The 20,043-nt window shown below is 45.9% G+C and overlaps 1 protein-coding gene across 1 annotated transcript; it reads right to left on the reverse strand.

Moving 5' to 3' along the window:
• Positions 1–789: 789 nt before the first annotated feature.
• Hhex (hematopoietically expressed homeobox) lies at positions 790–6,410 on the reverse strand. Its single transcript, XM_032895494.1, has 4 exons — positions 6,011–6,410; positions 3,882–4,060; positions 3,644–3,694; positions 790–1,808 (listed from the first exon to the last, which is right to left on the reverse strand). Exons 1-4 carry the CDS (start codon positions 6,372–6,374, stop codon positions 1,587–1,589), a joined length of 816 nt encoding a protein of 271 aa, XP_032751385.1. The 5' UTR covers positions 6,375–6,410; the 3' UTR covers positions 790–1,586.
• Between the last annotated feature and the right edge of the window lie 13,633 nt (positions 6,411–20,043).

A 20,043-nucleotide genomic window follows, 5' to 3' on the forward strand; every position in this document is an offset into this window, starting at 1 on the left:
GCTCTCTCTGGCCATGAGCTTTAACGTTTCCAGATCTTCTAAAGTAACAATTGGAACATGATGAGCCTCCCAGCTCCCCCCTCCAACCCCTGCCACTCCAATCCCTGCATTGCCCCAAGAGCACAGCAGCCAGGCTCCCGCTGAGGTGAGTGTGACACACTGTTGACTCATACTGGTCAAGGACGGTGGCTGCACACACCAATCGATGGTGCTCCGTGGCAGCGCCAACCCACCCTGCGGTCTCCACACACACACACACACACACACACACACACACACACACACACACACAGAGACACAGACACACACATACACACACACACAGACACACACAGAGACACAGACACAGAGACACACACAGAGACACACACACAGACACACACACACACACAGAGACACAGACACACCACAGACACACACACACACACACACACAGGCACACAGACACACACAGACACACACAGACACACACACACAGAGACACACACAGACACACAGACACACACACACACACACACAGACACACAGAGAGACACAGACACACACACAGACACACACACACAGACACACACACACAGACACACACACACACACACACACACACACACACACACACACACACACGGCAGCGAAGAAGGATCAAATTTATATTCTAGGAGGCGGGCACCCCATCTCTTGTAAGGTCCTAATCCCCCATTCCGTATGGCGAGCACACATTCACACACACCAAAGGTTCTTCAGGTGTCAGGTTTAGGTATTTTTAACCAAAGAATGAGAATTCCAACAGGGTCATTCATCTGATGACGAATGTATATGAAAGTTAATTCATTAAATTAAAAAAAAAATCAAACATTTTTGCAGGGTTTTTTTTACAACGAATAATTCTATACACATGCTATAGACACGGTTTCTATAAAACACACTATCTACAATCTACTTACATTTAATTGTCCTGCTATTTCTAGTTCATGTGAGATCAGTCACAAGTGAGTCAGTTTCCCTGCCTGTAGAGACTGCGTAATCCCTTAATACCAGGGTCAGAGGCACTGGCCGAGCAAAACAAGATTGTAAGAATCTTATCAACTATCTTGCTTATGAGAACAGACACCAGGGGCCAAGTGCTCTGAACCGGCTTTGGAGTTAAGGCAGCAATGTAAGGTGTCACATAAAAGCCAAGTGCACCCTTTGAAAGTATTCCATGGATCCCCAAATGCTGGCCCCCTTTCTAAGTGCACCTCTGAAGTCGAGGGAACAGCTACACATTTGGGAAAAGTCATTCGAGAACAGCCGCCCAAAACCTTTAAAGTTATAGTTTAAGCTTCAGGCGAAAGTTCAAATCACTTCTCACGAACAGAAAGAATTCACTTTTTAAAAACGAAGTCACATTTAGCCACTTTATCAAAACAACTTAACACCGGTACGGAAACCGTACGCTAAACCAAAAATAAGGTTTCAATGCACGCCGTGCCTAATATTTTCAAAACGCTAGAAGAATGGTACTTCTTTCTCTCAGAATTTCCCAGTTTGTCTGTAGCAGAACGGTATTCTAAAGTCCAGTCTCTGAACATGGTCACGGCCGATGACTGTCATCCAGCATTAAAATAGCCTTTATCACCCTCGATGTCCACTTCCTGGTCGGAATCCTCTGAGATCTCTGATTCGGGGTCTTCCGGAGAGGCTGGGGAGGGTGAACACTGAGAACTGTCCAAAGAGGCACCTTTATTCTGTTCACTGGGCAAGTCTTGGCCCTGGTCACAGGAAGTGTCCAAACTGTCCAACTCATCCTTTTTATTGCTTTGAGGATTCTCCTGGATGATGAGGATGGAGATGCAGATGGTGAGAGCCCAGACAGAACCATCGAAGCTGAGTTTCTAATTCAGCCTTTAGCATGCCTACAAAATTTAGCTCACTAGCAACTATTTTTGTTAAAACCTTTTTACCGAAGAACATACACTTGCGATTTGTTTCCCCACTTGAAAGAAAAGGGAAGAAGTCACACCAGAGAAAGATTATACACTTATCACAGACCGAGAAGTTCAAGATTTACAGGAGTTTAGGAAAGAGAGAAAAAAACAAAACAAACAAACAAACAAAACAAACAAACAAACAAACAAACAAACAAAAAACCCTCAGTTCCATTGAGACAGTGGTTCTTGTTCTTTAACTATCGACCCCAACAGGGTCTTTCTAGCATTTAAAAGAAAGATCATTAGTGGGCAGTACCTAATCCCCTAAAAAAGAAGAGGAGGAGGAGAAAGAGGAATAGAAGGAGAAGGAGGAAAAGAAGGAAAAGGAAGAGGAGGAGGAAAAAGACAAGGAGAAGAAGAGGAACAACATAGACTACATTAAAAGTCTGAAAAATTATTAGATTGAATCCCTTTCCATTTGTTTTCTTTAGTAAATTTACCAGAACATACATACATAATAAATATGTACCAAATTACAAGATTGCGGTCACAAAAAAAAAAAAAAAATCACAGAACCAAACTAATACCGATAAAAGAGTTTGCAATTTGCTTAAAATCTAGGCAAGATTTCCTGGAAGGAATGCTTTTCCATATTACACAGAAAGCACTATTTTAAAAGTCCTTGGGAAACTACTTCAAGCCAAGTCCAGCCAGTGGCTTTTAAGGCATGTAGATGTCTGATCTGGATGTAGGTATTATATAGAAACCCTATCATTCTCTAGTCACCAAGTTTGCAAAAGATGCACAAGGTTAGAGAGAGGGAATCCTCAAATATTTAAGAACAGTGGAGCTACAGGAAGCTATTTTGTTGTTTCAAAATGTTCTTTTGGGACAGCATTTTTTTAAAGAAAAATTTAAAAGTAGGAGCAATAGTTTACAATCCACATTAAAACCTCCCCATTACCAAGTTATTTTGTTTCAAAGCATTCTGTTATTTAAAGCACTGCCAGGTGAACCATTCAGCAGTTGTCAGGTGACTCTGGAAATGTCCAGATTGGGACAGCAAGAGCAAATCTTTAGCTCTAAGTCAATAGGGCTGCTCTGGAGGGGGACTTGGCCTTTCCTCTCTATTCCCTATTTCTTAACAAGGTCAGGACTATCAGGAAGTTTAAGTTACTTTCCAATCGGGTGAGGGCATTTCTTCCTGCGTTTCATATTCGTTTTTTTTAAGAGCTGGCCCAGGATGGGTAATAACTTTGAAAACTCTTTTGATATTTAAGTCTTCTTTCTTAAAAAGTGCAAACAGGGCTTAACAGTGTTTGTGTCTTTATATTTACCCTTGAGTCCTGCCTGGTTTTATTATGGGTGTGTAAATAAAAGAAACAATTTTCTCCCAAAGATAACTACTTAAGTCATTTACTGTCAATTACTTTATCTTTCCTGCGTTAATGAGATAAACAACATATGGGGTTTATAAAACAATTAGCCGGGCGGTTTGCTGGCCAGTGTGAGAAACCCCGGCATAATGGATATAGGAACTGCATTAGGTGCTTTTAGCATTAGTGACACCTGAGCGACTCATCCTGGATTTCAGCAGGAGTATTTGCTTTTTTAATCAAGGTGAAGAGGTTAAATAGTCTCTCAAATGACTTTTGCATACAACCCGTAACAGGTCTCCGCATTTAGATAACACGACACAAACATTTATTTCCATAGAAACAGAGCCACGTCCATACCTGCTTCAGTCGTCTCCATTTAGCTCGGCGATTCTGAAACCAGGTTTTGACCTACAGAAAAGAAAGCAGATTTGCAAGAAAGTCCCAAATCCTGAGGGACCTAGGAAGAAGGGACCTGGGCTATGGGGCCGTGCAGCTGGGTTGTGGTATACTGCGCCCACAGCGCAATGACTTTAATGACTTTCTCGCTAGCTGGTGTGTTTGGGGGTGGGGGTGAGGGTGCGGGGGAGCGTCTGACCTGTCTCTCGCTGAGCTGCAACATCTTGGCCAGACGCTTTCTCTCAGGTGGGGAGAGGTATTTCTGAGTCTCGAACTTCTTCTCCAGCTCGATGGTCTGGTCGTTGGAGAACCTCACTTGACCGCCTTTCCTTTTGTGCAGAGGTCGCTGTAGGAAGGGGTTCCAGAGCAAGGGCTTGCCTGTGGGCCAGAAGAGCTGTGGTGAACCAAGGCCCTAGGCACTTCTGTACGGTTCCCCGACCTACCTGGTCCCCAGTGACACAATCGGGGAGGCAAGAAAGCGGACATTAAAATACGGATCCTTTCCACACTCTCCACCAATGCACACAGTCAGCTAAACTCTTCTGCCTCACAGATCACCTCTGGATACTCAAGACACGCACTAGCCGCCCAACACACCTGTGGCTAAATGCAAACAAATCTTTTCAACCCCCAAAGAACCCCTGCCGGGCTTAAACCTTATCTTATTTAACCGAACGGACTCTTCTGTATGCACTAACATTTGCAAAAGACGCACTGTGTGCTTTTAGGAGAGGAGCAGGGTTGTTACACTTCCCAGGGCCTGGCTGCACAGCAGCGCTCGGAGGGCGCCGGTGTTAGGCCTCGAATGGGGCCTCCGATGTGGCTCGAGCGCGCCCCGGCCTCCTCTGATTTCACACTCAGCCTGCGGGGGCGGCCAGTTAAAGCCACCCCGTGGGCTATGGCAACATTTCCGTCAATGTGTTTCCTGTTGGTCTGTCTCAAAAAAAAAAAAAAAAAAAAAAAGCTTTGCTTCCTTCTGCTCAGGCCTAGCAGAAACCCAAGGAAACCAGGGCGAGCTACGTGAAACCGTTTGCCCGGGACGGGTCCTGCCCCAGAGGGTACAGAGTTGGGGGTGGTCACACACACTCTACATGCTGACATTTTTAAATACAAAATTTACGTACAAAAACAAACAAACAAAAATACCCACACCCCAAATCCCTGTAGCGGTGAGAAGAGAGGAGCGCTGGAGGCTGCTCTTAATAATGCGGACACTAAAATGCCAATTCATTAAAATATTAATTGTCTCGGAGTCCCGGGTTAAGCTGCCAAACTGTTGAGTTTAAACTTTAGCGAGCCCGGTTCTTATTCACTCTAGAGCCCGTTCGCTGGCTACGAGGGACTGAGGCCCTGAACCCAGTCACCGTTGCTTATCTATTTTTAGGAATATTGTGGGGACAAGCCTCAAAAATCCCATGTAGTCAATGTGTAGAGTCCTATCTGTTTGGGATCTGCACCTTCCTACTCCAGAGTGATGGTGGTACGTCTGTCTGTCCGTCCGTCCGTCCCTCTGTCCGCAGGCCTACACCTAAACATTTTGAAAGCTGGCATTGTTTTTTCGAGATTTTGCTTGCGTCAGGCTTCAGACTTGGTGCAAAACAGCCTCCAAAGATGGGGGGCGGGGGGAGCCAGAGAGGAAGCAACTGGTTATTTTAGCTGCCATATAGTCACATCCCACACAGAGGAAATGAACAATATCTGAAAAACGGATCCTGGCTATCAGACGTCGAGTGTTTCCTGAATTTGTCTGTATTGAGGATGTCGATAAAATAATCAGCAGCGTGCACTACTCCGGGGGAAGGGTCTGCTTCATGCAGCCAGGAAAACACTTAACAGCTTCAGAAACCAGATTTACTCCTATCGAGAACTCAAGATTTCCTGTATGAACGGAAAGGGTCAGGCTCCTTCACTGCACAAGCTTGTTGAACCAAGCCCAGCCCAGGAACCGCCCGGGCCGGCAGCTCTCCCTGCCCTGCAGGGGCCAGGCTCGGGGCGTCCCGACGTCCTCTTCCCGGTGCTGCTCGCTAAGGGAACCCCTCCCGGGGCCCACACGAGTGGCCAGGGCCGCCCTCCACCACTTTCCCGAGAGCCCCAGGTCTCTCCCGACTACGCTTGCCCCGATGTCTGCAAGGTGCAAGAAAAGCAATCTGAGTCGCCGAGCGGTCCCAGCACCGGCTGCGCGCCACCGGGGCCCCGCGCCTTCTGTCCCCGCGCGCGCCCGCCAGAGCGCTCACCGCAACTTTCGACTGCGCCTCCCGTCCGCCCCCGTCGCCTCCCGCCGGGAGCGCCTTCCTCACTGACGCCCTCGCTGGACCCCGGCCGCCTTACCCAGGGGGTCGTGGCGGAGTAGGGCGTGCGTGTAGTCGTTCACCGTCCGCGGGAACGGGTACAGAGGGCCTCCGAAGCCACCGGGGCCGTAGGCAGCGGCCAGCGCGGCGGCGGGGTGATGCGAGAAGGCGGGGTGGACCGGCGTGGGCTCGTACACCGGGGTCCGGTAGGAGGACACGAGGCTGGTGAAGGAGGAGTTGGGGGACGGCAGCGTGGGAGTGGGCGTGGGAGCGGCGGGCCCGCGACCCAGGATGTCGTCGATGTAGAAGGGCGTCGGGTGAGCGGGCTGCAGCAGCGGCGTGGGCGCGTACAGCGGGACTCCGACGGCGGGCGCAGCCGCGGGCCCCGGGTGCGGGAACTGCATGGCTGCTCCGCAGCCCCTCGGAGAGAGCTGCCCGCCCGCGCGGCCGCGCTACATTTATTTGCGCTCTGCGCTCCCGGCGATAGGCTCTGGCCGCCGCGGGGTGGGGCCGCACTCGGTCCCTTCCTGCCGCCAGGCCCTGCGGCCAATGGCGCGGGCCTCGGACTCGCCTCCGCCCCCGCCCTGACCCGCCCCCGCCGGCCCAGCTCCCGCCCCCGAGACGCACGGGCCGCGGAGCTCCAGGGACCCTCCGCCCCGGGGCTCCTCCGCCGCCCGCGCTCCCAGAGGCTCCAGGCACCTAGTGTGCGACTGCGACCGTCGAAGAGAACACATGGTATGCGCCGGAGGCGCGGATCCCAGCGGGATGGCGCCACTGCCGACACTCGGGTAGCCTCTGGCACCTGGAGAAGCGATGGGACTTTGCGGACCAGGAGGCGGCGGGCAGGACGGCACCTTCGGGCGCCAGGGACATCTCCCAGGAGGCTGCGCTCCTTGGGGTAACGGTGGCACTGTCTCGAACGGGGGGCCTCCGCAGCTCGGAGCTCCAAGGAGAAGACCCTAGCCGTTGGCTGCGTCCCAGACGGGTACTGACAGCGAGACTGCAGGTGCTCCAGACTCTATTTGGGGACCCCCCCTAACTCGACCACCTCCCTGGATGCTAACGGAATCTGCTCCAGACCGGTTTTAAGACAGCGTCTGGTGCAGGACCGAGGCTGTGCAGTGTTCTTCGATCCAATGGGGGTGTGGGAGGCTTCTGGACCTCTGTCCCCCGGCCCTGAAGGACGCAGCTGCAGGCAGCCGGGCTCTGAGGTTTTACACGTGTTTTCTATTCAAAGCCGTGGCTCGCTGCTCAATGTGTCCTCGACTCTGCGGCTTGCTCGCCTCTGGGCCAAAGGGGCATTTTCTTGATTGACGCCCTCCTGTGGTGACCACACCTCGAGTTGGGCAGTTTCAGCTAATAATAGAAAAACTCTCTGACATTTTTGTTTTTTCAATTGAGATATTAAGTTTTATCTTTTGGAATTATATCTTCAGCTGCAATGGGACTGAAGGCGAAAGAGAAAACTGGTAGCCGGAGGGCCAGGGTTTCACTTCGCGCATTATTTACTTGAGCACCTACTGTGCGTCATTAGCAAATGAGAGAGGCGGTCTCTGCCCTAGTGGAAGCCGGAAACGAACACAGTAACCTACATACTAGGGAGAAATCATTTGTTAGGGTCGGAAACCTTAAGGAACTCGGGCCCTTCATTTCGGATAAAGGGAAAGTCTTCTCAAAGGAAATGATGTTTGAAAGATAAGTAGGTGTCAAGGAGCCTAAAATGAGGCCAAGTCAGAGGAGTGCTTGAGTGCAGTCTCAGGGCAGTTTATTACCCTGGGCTTTCTCACCTGAGCCGTTTGGGACTTGACATAAAGGTTCCTAACTGCTTGGGGATGGAGTCACGGACATCTTTCAGAATAATGACAGGCAAAAGCCACTAGCACAGACAAACCAAATGAGTGCCAAGCGTTGTTATTTGAATTAAAACCTTGGGGCCTAATAAGGATATATATCCGTGTGTCCACTCTTCTATGTGAACCATAGAAGGAAAACAAGATTAATTTCACACCCCTACCCACCATGAAGAAGAGGGAGCAGGGCTGGAAAGACAGTAAACTGAATATCTGGAGAACTAAACCTTGTGAGGTTTCTGGTGAGGGCAAAAACATCTTGCTTGAAGGGGCTTCAAGAAGTGGGCAAACTCCGGGTTATTTAATTTAAGCTTTCAAAAATACATCGTCGTCGAGGTGCTAGCCCGGTAACCTGAGCTTCGATCCACGGAAGACATGATGGAAGGGAGAAGGGATTCCACAGTTATCCTCTGCCCTCCTATGCTTGCCATGGCACATCATACACAGTAGCGAAGCTTAGGAAACACGTAGTAAATGATACTATCTCTAAGTCCAGTGAACTCAAGTGAAATAAAGGAGTGGTGGGTGGGAAAGCCGGAGGAATGCCAGAAAAATATAAAACATTTGAGGCCAGCGAGGTGGCTCAGCCCCTGGGAGATAGTCTCTCTGATGCTGCAAACACAAGGACTCAAGCTTCCAACTGGGGGAGCTGGAGGAGGGAAAGAGACAGAGAGACTTCCACTGTAGCACCATGGCTGGAGTGCCCCCAAACACGCACCAAACACAGTAATAAAGTTACTTTCTAAGGTAGGAAGTTTTATTGGTTCAGGAAAGACTCATTAGGCACACAGGTGTTGAGTGAAATGTTGAAGAGATGAGGATTCTGGCAAGTTCTTACAGAATTAACACAACTCATTGGGGCAAAAATCAGAATAAATATGAATTGTACATAGATGGGAATATTTCACTGGTACTATGTTAGGTGTAATTTTGGTCTTGGGAGATAAATATCGGAAACCCACTACTAAAATGCAAACTGAAGCATTTTAAGGGTGTGGGTCATGGTACCTGCAGCCTTCGAGTAGGTCCCTATACACACGTGCATGGTTACTCATATGTGTACAACTGTAAATACATGTGTAAGTATACATGAAGAAAGGGATAAACCAAACACTACAAAATATTAGTTAGGGGAAGAACATGCAGGTTTCTGTCATGCTATAGTTTTAACTGCATGGTAGCTTTCAAAGTTTCCAGTATTAAAAACTGGAAAAGAGGGGTTGGGGATTTAGCTCAGTGGTAGAGCGCTTGCCTAGGAAGCGAAAGGCCCTGGGTTCGGACCCCGGCTCCAAAAAAAAGAACCAAAAAAAAAAAAAAAACTGGAAAAGAAGAAGTCCAGTTTTGTATATTAAAATAATTAACGCAGTGGGTCAGAGATGGATCAACAGATACAGGCGCTTGCCTCCAAGTCCAGTGAGTTTGATCGTGAGACACGGTGTCTCTCTGAGCACACGGCACTGGCTGGGGCCCTTAGGCGCCCTTGCACATGCAGAACAAGCGTAATAGTGACAGGAGAGATGGCTTGGTAGGTAAGAGTTACTTGCAGAGGATCCGGGTTCTATCCCAGATGCTCTCTGCTGGCCTCTGAAGGCACTGCATACACATGGTGCTCATAAATTCAAGCAGGCACACACACACACACACACACACACAAAATGATTAAAAAACAGATACGCATTGTGCTGGAGAGAAAAAACAGCTTGTTGTTTGAGAGCATATGCTGCTCTCCCAGAAGATCCGAGTTCAGTTCCCAGCTCCCATGTGTGGACTCTCACAAGTGCCTGTAACTTCAGTAATCCAACACTGTCTTCTAACCTCCGTGGACAATAACCCACATGCAGGATTCACTTACACAGACTCTTTTGTTAGTTGTGTATTTATTACTGGGGGTTGATGCCAGAGCTTCACACACTGCTAGACAAATGCTCTATACTTTGCCTCCCTCAATGTAATTCTACTTTATGTAGTAGCCCAGGCTAGCCTCCAACTCCAATATGTAGCCAAGGATGATTTCGAACATCCACCGTTCTTCCTACACTTCCAGTGTGCTGGGCTTACAGGCACATACAAGCTCCTTCTGGTTTATGTAGCACTAAGAATCAAACCCAGGGCTTCATGCATATTAAGCAAAACCCAACAACAATAAAAAAAGGATCAACGGAGCCACAACTCCAGCCTCCCCTCTTTTGTCTTGAAGCAGGGTCTTGCTACATTATCCAGGATGAACTTGAACTCGAGAACTACCTGCCTCAATGTCTCAAATAATAAGGATTACGGGCATGAGCCACCGCACCTGGTATCACTCAACTTTAAAAGCTTTTTGGGTCCTTAATTATTCATTAGGTCTCTATACAGTTTCACTAGTGCCTTGTCTTTGGAGACTGTGATAGAGGGTTCTTAAGCCACCGGGTCTCCACAGGTGACCCCCACTGCTGACCCCCATACTTACCACTCTCATCACCTGCCCTGATGGAGAATTCAGTGTGGTTTAGGTTCCAGAAAGGCTCTACAGACCAAGTAAGTAAGGACTGTTACTATTTGAAGTTCAAATGTGTCTTCGAAGGGTGGCATTTGAATACCCAAAAATCTGGGACCTCGTTGAACTAGCAGGAAACTGTTCTTCCTCATAAAATATTTCCCCAACCTTCTGTTTGATCTTTTGTACTCTTCTTCCCCCCTTTTGGAATCACCAAATGATGACTGCGGTCACTTAGTGTCCTTACCCAAACCCTTTTATTCTCCTTCTCGGGAACGTATGGGTTTATGGTCCTCGTTTATTCTGTGCTTGATGTAACTACCAAAAAAGATGGATATCTGTAAACCTTCCGAAAGTAAGTATCGAGATGCTGGGGAAATAACCACTAACGCAGGATTGGTAATTCATCGCCCATTGAGGTGCGTCCGTCCTTTCTCTGCCGCAGCCACAGACCCTGGAAAGTGGGTGGAGACCTTAGAGGTATTGGTCCTGACATTCCAACTCAGCTACATAATCCTCACCAGCAAATTGAAGCACTTAATTCTGCTAAACTATATAACACTGACTTTTCAAAACCCAATAGATCCACGTCCACTTTGCTGTAGTTAAAAAAAAATTACAACCACATTTGTGAATGTCACATTTCTTGAACTACATAATTTTAATATCACTCGTGTAGGCTTTATAGTTTGTTTTATTGTTTTAAAAGTCATTTGGGGCTCTAAAAGAAGTCAGTTTTTCCAAAGTTGTCCTTATGATTTTTTTTTTCACACAGTCAGAACTAATAAAACAAAACTGCTGTAGCTATTTAATTCAAAATCTCTTGGAGTTTCAATATTTTCTCTCTGCTGGATACTAAAGCCAATAAGGCTACATGAGATTTTAATTATATGCCGAATTAAACAAGACTCGCCAAAAATTTGGTGCCATTTATTTTAGTCATTGTTACTGTGCAAGAGGACGAATTTTGCAGGGGGAAAAAGTAGCTCTGGCCTCTCACTTACCAACTGAGAACTTAGGTAAACGCCTGCAACTTGTTCTCGAGAATTAAGTGTACGTAGAGTTAAATTTTCCGATTAGCTGTGCTCAAACACATCAGTGGATTCTGCTTTATCGCAGCTTGGTTCTGTGTGTGTTTACGTTGAAAGGTGCATTTCCTTCAATTGTTGGAATGAGTCATTTATTAAGTCTCTTGTAAAAATTTTTTTTAATTTTTTAGATCTATTTATTTATTACATACACAGTGTTCTGCATATATATATATGACAGACGAGGGCACCAGATCTTATTACAGATGGTTGTGAGCCACCATGTGGTTGCTGGGAATCGAACTCAGGACCTCTAGAAGAGCAGTCAGTGCTCTTAACCGCTGAGCCATCTCTCCAGCTCGTAAAATTATTTTTTATCTTATTTAACAGTTGACAAGAGCTAAGAAGAGTTTTAGGGTTTTTTTTTAAACTAATATATCAAATACAGATGTCTAGTCCGTGACGTGGATGGTATCAAAGCCTGAAAGAACAGAGGGGATGAACATGCGCTGTGGCAGATTCACCCAAGTTCCCTTTCCACGTTTTCTAAGCTGCCACACACACACTGCACAGCACTGCAGCACGGGTGGGTTTTACTGCCCACAGACTATGTAGTTTATAGTATTTGTACAGTGTAAAAGGTGATGGACTGGATAATAAGCTCACCGAGTTTTTTAAATGGATACAAGATCCGAGTAGGCGTTTCCCCCTGAAAATTAGATAGAGCTAGCCGGTAAGCACATAAAGAGATGTCGACAGCACTAATCATCAGGGAGATAAATGCAAATAAAAACCACAGTAAGACATCACTTTGTGCAGGACAGCTATGAGATGTAAAAACACAGGTTGGTGGGGAGGTAGTGTTTGGAATCTTTATAACTGGGGGGACGGGGAGGAGCAGCAATGCAAACTGAAATGGGAAAAGAGTCTCATTCTCAGCATGGTTAAACACAGTTACTGTTACCATAATACCAGAAGAAGGTTGGTTCCAGTGGGCTACTAGAGTTCTACCCTTAGGTTTAGACTCAAGAAGTAATAATGTATGTTCACACAAAAACTTGGTTTTTAGCAATTATTCATACTTGCTAAACAATAGAAACACAATATCCAAAATGAACAATCCAAACGTGGGTATGTAAAAATGTGGTATATCTAAACAATATTATCTAGCCAGGCATCGTGGGGCACGCCCAGGAAGAGATTAAACTCAGGAGGCAGAGGGACCTATGGTTTGAGGCCAACCTGGTCTACAGCAGGAGGTCCAAGACAGGCAGAGCTGCACAGAGAAACCATCTCTGAAAGAATCAAATGTATGTGTGTATGTATGTATGTGTGTATGTGTGTATATGTTGATGCAGAATCTCCCAATCAAACCAAGATCTCCCCAATATGGCTAGTCTTGCCCTAGAGACAAAGGTCTCTCTTAGGAATTACAAATAAGCCACCATGTCCACCCAGCATTGATTGGGGCCCTGGGAACCCAAAACAGGTGCTTGCTCAGCAAATGCCTTAACCACTGAGCTATCTCCCCAGCCCAAGGGGAAACTAAGGGGTGAGTTGTACAGTATGTAAATTATCTCACTAAAGTAGTATTTCACATCTTTTAATGAGGAAAGGGTGTCATTTGGAAGCCTTACATGTGTGACCTAGAGTTTCAGCAAGCTTTACAACAGCAGAAGTGATATCGTAACAGATAATCTAAGTCTAAGGGCGAAACACCAGACTCCTAGGTGACAGCCATCGAGAAGGTAGCAGAAATGACGAAGCGGGACTCTTGCTGTCTGAATCATGGGTTCTTCTAATCAGCGCACCAACCTGCCCCACTGGACTCCACCCTCAACCCCCAGAAAGATGGACTTGATTGCTAAGGAACAAAATGTCCGAAAGAAAAAAAACAGTCTAGATTCTGGTCTTTTTTTTTTTTTTCTTTTTTTTTATTTAAGATTTCATGAAGTCATTTGGGAGACTATCGGGAACGACTGGCCCCATCCTTGGTTCAAAGGATTCTATTCTGAGAAAAGAGAAAGACAACCGATGTTGAAAGACTGTAAGGAAGTCACAGGACTCTGTATGTGTGTAAGAGAGACAGACACACAGAAAGAGACAGAGAGACAGAGACAGAGAAATACAGAGACACAGAAAATTCAAGGAGGTGGGGGAACACTGAGGGGCTGTGAAGGGTGGGGATCTGGGAGAGCTGTGGAAGCCATCTAGAAAGCCAGGAGGCATCGGAATGCAGCAGCAGTGAGCTCACCCACTCTACCTGCTGGATCTGGAGGGACTGCACAGCCGTCAAGCAATGTTTGACTTTCCGAGATTGCATTTCCCCCAGCTATGAAATGGACCCGCCATGTAAAATTATTTCAAACTAGCTCATTAACAGATTCTGGGACTATCAGGAGAATTGGGAAAATACTACTCTCATGCAGATTGGACCTAAAAGCAAAATTCTTAGCTGAAATTATAGGACTCAGAAATGAACAGGAAACGATGGAGGAAGGACATGGACAACAGTAGGGACAACACGAGAGGGTGAAACAGGAAATGGCATTATGAAGCCCCCAGTTTTCACCTTTTGAAATTTGAATCCAGTTGCTAAACAATCTGACATACAGTAGGAGATTAATAGATATTTTTGAATCTTTAGATGGGTAGGGGATCAGTCTAAGGTCATTGGGCTTTTGTAGCAAAGTGCCTTTACCCACCAATTCATCTTGCTGGCTCGCGAGTTTTGTTTTGTGATGCTGGTGACCAGACCCACACTCCCACACTCCACCACTGAGCTACACCCAGAGCTTTCTTAGCATCTCTAGGCTCCCATTTCCTTAAATGTAGCAGTGGGATTAGATTAATGCCTTTTTCAGGATTTGGTGTTGTTGTAAATGTAAATATTATATTCTAGTTACCCCGTATAAAATACACACAATCCTGGTATTTTATTTACAAACTGTAAGCCTAGTTTGGGCAGGTTTGGGAGCTGTTCTAACTTATATCCCAGCCATGTGTTCCTTGTTACTTGCTTGTTACAGGCTCATGGTCCGCTCATGGCGGATTTTCTCTTCTTGTCTCTTCTGTTCTCCTCTCCTGCTCTCTCTTTTTTTTTTTTTTTTTTTTTTTTTTTCGGAGCTGGGGACCGAACCCAGGGCCTTGAGCTTGCTAGGCAAGCGCTCTACCACTGAGCCAAATCCCCAACCCCTCTCCTGCTCTCTCTTGAGACCCCTCACTCCATCCTCAAGTCCTGCCTTTCTCACTCTACTCCCCAATCACAGGTTTTAGCCTTTTATTGATCAATTAACTTGAGGGGCAAGGTTTTAACAACAAAAGCTGGTGTGTGTGTGTGTGTGTGTGTGTGTGTGTGTGTGTGTGTGTGTGTAAATTTACTCCTCTTGGGTATAGAATTTAGCATTTGAATACATAGCATTAGATCAGCCCCAAATAAGTGAAGGTTAAATACATTGTTTACATGTAAATTTCTGGCATATAGTAAGCATGAAATAAATGGTTCTTGTCATGGGAATTTTACAACTTCTGCCACTGCCAGCGACACCCACTAATCCCAAATTGGTTCTCCCAATTTTTTTGGGTCAAAGAGGCATCGGATCCTCTGGAACTGGAGTTATAGTTGTGAGCTGCCGTGAGGGTGCTGGGAATTGAACCCAGGTCCTCTGCAAGAGCAACAAGTGCTCTTAACCACTAAGCCATCTCTCCAGGCTGTTTTGTTTTTCAGACAGATTCTCACTATGTAGCCCTGGCTGGCTTGGCTTCAAACTCAAAGAGATCCATTTGTCTCTACCTCCCAAGTGCTATGATTAAAGGCATGCACTACTATGCTCAATACAATATCTAGTATATATTTTAATATTTATTTATATGTATGTTTTGAAGGCATGTATGTCTACATACCATGTATGTGCACTGCCTGTGGAGGCCAGAAGAGGGCAGCATATTCCCTGGATCTGGACTTACAGGTGTTTGTGAGCCACTATGTGGATGCTGGGATTTCTGGAAGAGACAGGTTTTCTCAGTGTAGCCCTGGATGTCTTGGAACTTGCTCTGTAGACCAGGCTGGCTTTGAACGCAGAGACCTTCTTGCTTTGCCTCCCACTTGCACTGCTGCCTGCCAGCTCCTAATTTTATTTTATTTTTTTAAAAAACATGTATTATGTATAAGTACATTGTAGCTGTCTTCACACACATCAGAAGAGGGCAATAGATCTCATTACAGATGGTTGTGAGCCACCATGTGGATGCTGGGATTTGAACTCTGGACCTTTGGAAGAGCAGTCAGTGCTCTTAACCACTGAGCCATCTCTCCAGCCCACCTAGTTTTATTTTTTGTTATATGTTTTGTGCAAAAAATATGAGATAGCCTCATTATTGGTCTTCATAGGAATTCAAGGAAAGATTGTTAGCACTTATCAGCGCATATAGTACTGGCACTGATTTTTTTTTTAAATCAGTTACTAAAGAGGAAGCTTATGGGGACTGGAGGGATGGGTCAGAGGTTAGGAGCACTGGCTGCTTTTGCTGAGGGCCTGAGTTTGATTCCCAGCACCCACACAGTGGCTCACAAACCCCAGTTCCAGGGACCGAACATTGTCTTCCAACTTCTGAGGACACTACATGAACATGTTGCACAGGCGCATAGGCAGGCAAACCACACATATTTTTGTTGTTATTGTTTTGCTTTTTGTTTTTTAAATTCTGATTTATGGAATCACCTAACCTGTGATTCAATGAGGAAGTAATAGTATTTTTTTAAAAGATTTACTTATTTTTATTTATATGAGCACACTGTCACTGTCTTCAGACACACCAGAAGAGGGCATCAGATCCCATTACAGATGGTTGTGAGCCACCATGTGGTTGCTGAGATTTGAACTCAGGATGTCTGGAAGAGCAGTCAGTGCTCTTAACTGCTGAGCCCTCTCTCCAGCCTCAATGAGAAATTAAAGAGAAAGTGTCCGAGATGTGGCCCACCACTGATGTGCCAGCAAAACCAAGCCTCTTGCCTCAGGCTGGGGACGTAGCTCAGTAGAGTACTTGCCTAGCATGTATGGAGCCCTGGTTCAATCCCCAAATGAACTTGGCATTGTGGCACTGGCCTGTAATCCCAGCACTCATGAGGTAAAGGCAAGAGGATTAAAAATGCAAGGTAGGGGAGGGAAAAAAAAATTCAAGGTAATCCTTGTCCACAGAGAAACCAGCCTGGGCTACATGAAACCGTCTCAAACAACCACTAGCCTCTTGGCTGGTTTTCCAAGCCAAGGCATTAGTAGCAAGACTTTAAACTCCCTTCCAAGCAAAAGATTCTGAGTAAGATTAGATTAGATCTAACAGGTTTTCAAATCTTATCTTTTTGGATCTTTCCATTGAGAAATCTACCTGGAAGACAGGACAAAAGTTGGCAATACTTTGAACTGGTAAGAATCCAGAAGATACGATCAATGGAGGATTGAAAGAAGTGAAGGAATCTGGAAGGTGAGCTCATCAGAATAACCAGGGTGTGGCCAGCAAGTCAGCTTCAGGTGAATGACCTTGGTTAGGTTACTAGGACTGTCACGGCAGAGAGAACAATTCATGCGAAGTTGTCCTCCAACCTCTACCCACTTGACAGTATGTGCAGCACACACACACACACACACACACACACACACACACACACACACACACACACACACACACACACACACACACACACACACACACACACATGGCTCAGCAGTTAAAAACACTTGTTTTCCTAGATTAATAGCAATGTATTAATAGCCTACAAAACCTTGCTCTTGCAGCGGTTTTGCCTTATGAGTTTATCTTGTCTGGAGTTCAATAAACTTATTAGTTGTACAGATTGAGAAGTTTTAACACATCTGAAGTGTTTTGAGTATTTTTGCTTAAATGTCCCTTCTGTACCCCTCGCTGCTGTCTTGGGGCTAGCTTTGCAAATATCTGAATGTTTGATGATTATATTGAATAACCTGGGAGAATACTCTGAGCTTCACCCATCATCCCACTCCTTGCTCCCACTGAGCACCGGAACCAAGTGCTTTTTAGCTCCTTTCATAGTGGTTTCACCTATACGCATTTATATATTCTCACCTATGTATTCTCAACTTCGGGAGTTTCCTGTATTCCTTTGGCTCTTTGAAAATAACTAAGTTAGTTTTCAATTTTTGTCTAGTACTAAACTCCAGGCTGTCTTGAGCTTGGGATATTCCAGAATAGGATAACGATAACCAATATAATGTACTATGCAAGCACACATAGTAACACCCACCTGTGATCCTAGTAATTGAGAAGTAGAGGCAGGATGATGACAAGACGTTGAAGCTTACCTTTGGCTGCGTGGTAAGTTCGAAGCCCGACTGGGATATATGAGACTGTCTCTTTGAGGGTGGGAGCAGTTCAGTGGGTAAGGGCACTTGCTACCCATCAGTACAAACCCAAGGACCCACTCAATCCTGGGAACCCACATAAAGATGGAAGGAGGGAACAGGCCACAGGAAGTGGTCCCCTGACCTCCCATGTGCATCCTATGGGCACATGCTCCCACTTCACACGCAAGTTCAGAATAAGAATATTACAGAATTCTTTTCAAAAAACAACAAATGAACAAAACCTACACAGTATCTCAAGCTTAAAATTCCAACATTGTTACCGTGAGTGAGAAATGTCTGGGGATAGGCATGCCGAACCTGGAACCTGGCTTAAACACTGCAGTATGTATGTCCATGAGCCCCAAGCATTACTAGTTTGCTTTTTGCTTAAAATTGTGACAACACCTTTAGGAGAAGCTTCCTCAGTTTCTGCGTCTTTCTCCTGTGAATGGACGGTACTTATTTCTTCCCACCTTTCAGGCTGCTTTTTACATTTTCAAGCTGAATGGTTTGAATATCCTAACGTACCAACCAGAAACCGAATTCTCCACTCAGGCTTTGTGTCCGTTACTCACGGAGGCTGCGGGGACAGTGACTTCTAGGGGACAGTGACTTCTAAACTGTCTCAACACAGGTTTCTAGAAGGAGCTGCAGTGCTGAGTCAGCTTAGGAACACTTGCTACTACTCTTACGAGAGGAACTGAGTTCAGGTCCCAGGATGTTGGCCTCACAACCACAGCTCCAAGGACAGAATTCCAGGGATAAATCTCCAGCTCTGGGCTGGAGAGATTATGGCTCAGTGGTTAAGAGCACTGACTGCTCTTCCAGAGGTCCTGAGTTCAATTCCCAGCAACCACATGGTGGCTCACAACCACCTGTGATGGGATCCGATGCCTTCTTCTGGTGTGTCTGAAGACAGCTACAGCTATAGTGTACTCATATGTATAAAATAAGTAACTCTTTATAACACTTCCTGGTGTCTGAGGACACTTGGAGGAATAAGCACATTGTCCAAGCATATATACAATAAAAGGAAATCTTTAATGAAGTTTCCTTGAAGACCAGACATCTAAATGTTAAAATCAAGAAAATCCCATTTTGGCAGAGTGGCTGTGCTGGGTCACTTTCAATGACTCCTTGAGCTATTTAACACCCTCATCTCCACTTTCTCTGCCCAAGCCTACAGACTAGCCAGCAGCTAGCAACCAGAAGCTGTCGTCTGGCGGCCTGTGTGTGCCACTCATTTTGGGCATGTTCCTAACTTTCTGAATCTTCCCCACAGCTGGCCCTCAGGCTAGATAGCATCTTTCTCTACCTAACTGCTCCAGGTGGCTGTTCATCTGTGTGGTATCTTGTGAGAACTGTTTCCCACTTTCCACTTTTGAGTTAATCCAACAGCATCTGTCTGTCCTTCAGGTTACTCCAGGCAAGTTTTTGAGAATGAAGCTTCTCTACTCCTTAGGAACTGAAATCACCAGGACCCCATTTTCTTTCATGTTTGTGTTGGCCAGTCAGTTCTAGGGACCCACCGAGGCCCTGTTTAGCTTTCGTGTGGGTGCTAGGGATCCAGACTCAAACCCTCAAGCTGTACCATGGCCATGTTACCAGTAGAGCCATCAGCTTTCGCCTTATGACTGCAACCTCATACCTGTTGTAGATGCTTCGAGATAGGGAATGGGAAGAGGCCAAGTAAACTATTGCTTTGGTTTGTCCTTCTGATTCAGCACATGCTTGGTGACTAAACTTTTGACTGTTTCCAGAGTTCAGACAAACGGGCAACATGCTAAATCTTTCATTTGATTTTTCTAAGTCCTTGAAATTATTCACTAAGGTTTTCGTTATTTTGACAGGTTGTTATTTTCACTACTTGTTTTTGACAGGTTTCTATTATGTAGCTCAGGCTAGCCTTAAACTTATGATCTTCCTGCCTCAGCCTACTAGGTTCCACAATTATGAATCTTTGCCACTATGCCAGGCAACACTCCCATTCTTGCTGATATCATGCTTGGTTGATTGCCTGATACTGCACATGAAGATTTGTAGGCTAAGTTATAGCTCTGGGTATTACTTTTGCTATTTAGTGGCTTGTCAGGCAGTCGCAGTGCCATTCGAAAAGAACAATGACTGAGGCAGGATGACATATGATGTACTTCAGGTTGTGTAGGGTGGGTCTTCTCCCCATTTGCATATGCACTGGAAGCCTGCTGTCTTCCTTGGTAGGACCTATGTAGAAGCCTGTTTTAGGAGTTTTGCCACTATAAACACCACTGCCAAAAAAGAAATTATGAGCAAACAAGTAAAGGAAACAAATTTCAGGACTGGAGAGATGGCTTGGAGGGAGA

The sequence above is a fragment of the Rattus rattus genome, chromosome 2 (genome assembly GCF_011064425.1).
Source record: "Rattus rattus isolate New Zealand chromosome 2, Rrattus_CSIRO_v1, whole genome shotgun sequence".
In the NCBI taxonomy this organism is placed as follows: Eukaryota; Metazoa; Chordata; class Mammalia; order Rodentia; family Muridae; genus Rattus; species Rattus rattus.

Coding starts and splice junctions, on each gene's coding strand:
- Hhex (XM_032895494.1), bottom strand. CDS start 6,374: ATGCAGTTCCCGCACCCGGGGCCCGCGGCTGCGCCCGCCGTCGGAGTC. Junction 3,695..3,881: donor TGCAGCTCAGCGAGAGACAG/GTCAGACGCTCC, acceptor TCTTTTCTGTAG/GTCAAAACCTGGTTTCAGAA. Junction 1,809..3,643: donor AATGGAGACGACTGAAGCAG/GTATGGACGTGG, acceptor CTCATCATCCAG/GAGAATCCTCAAAGCAATAA.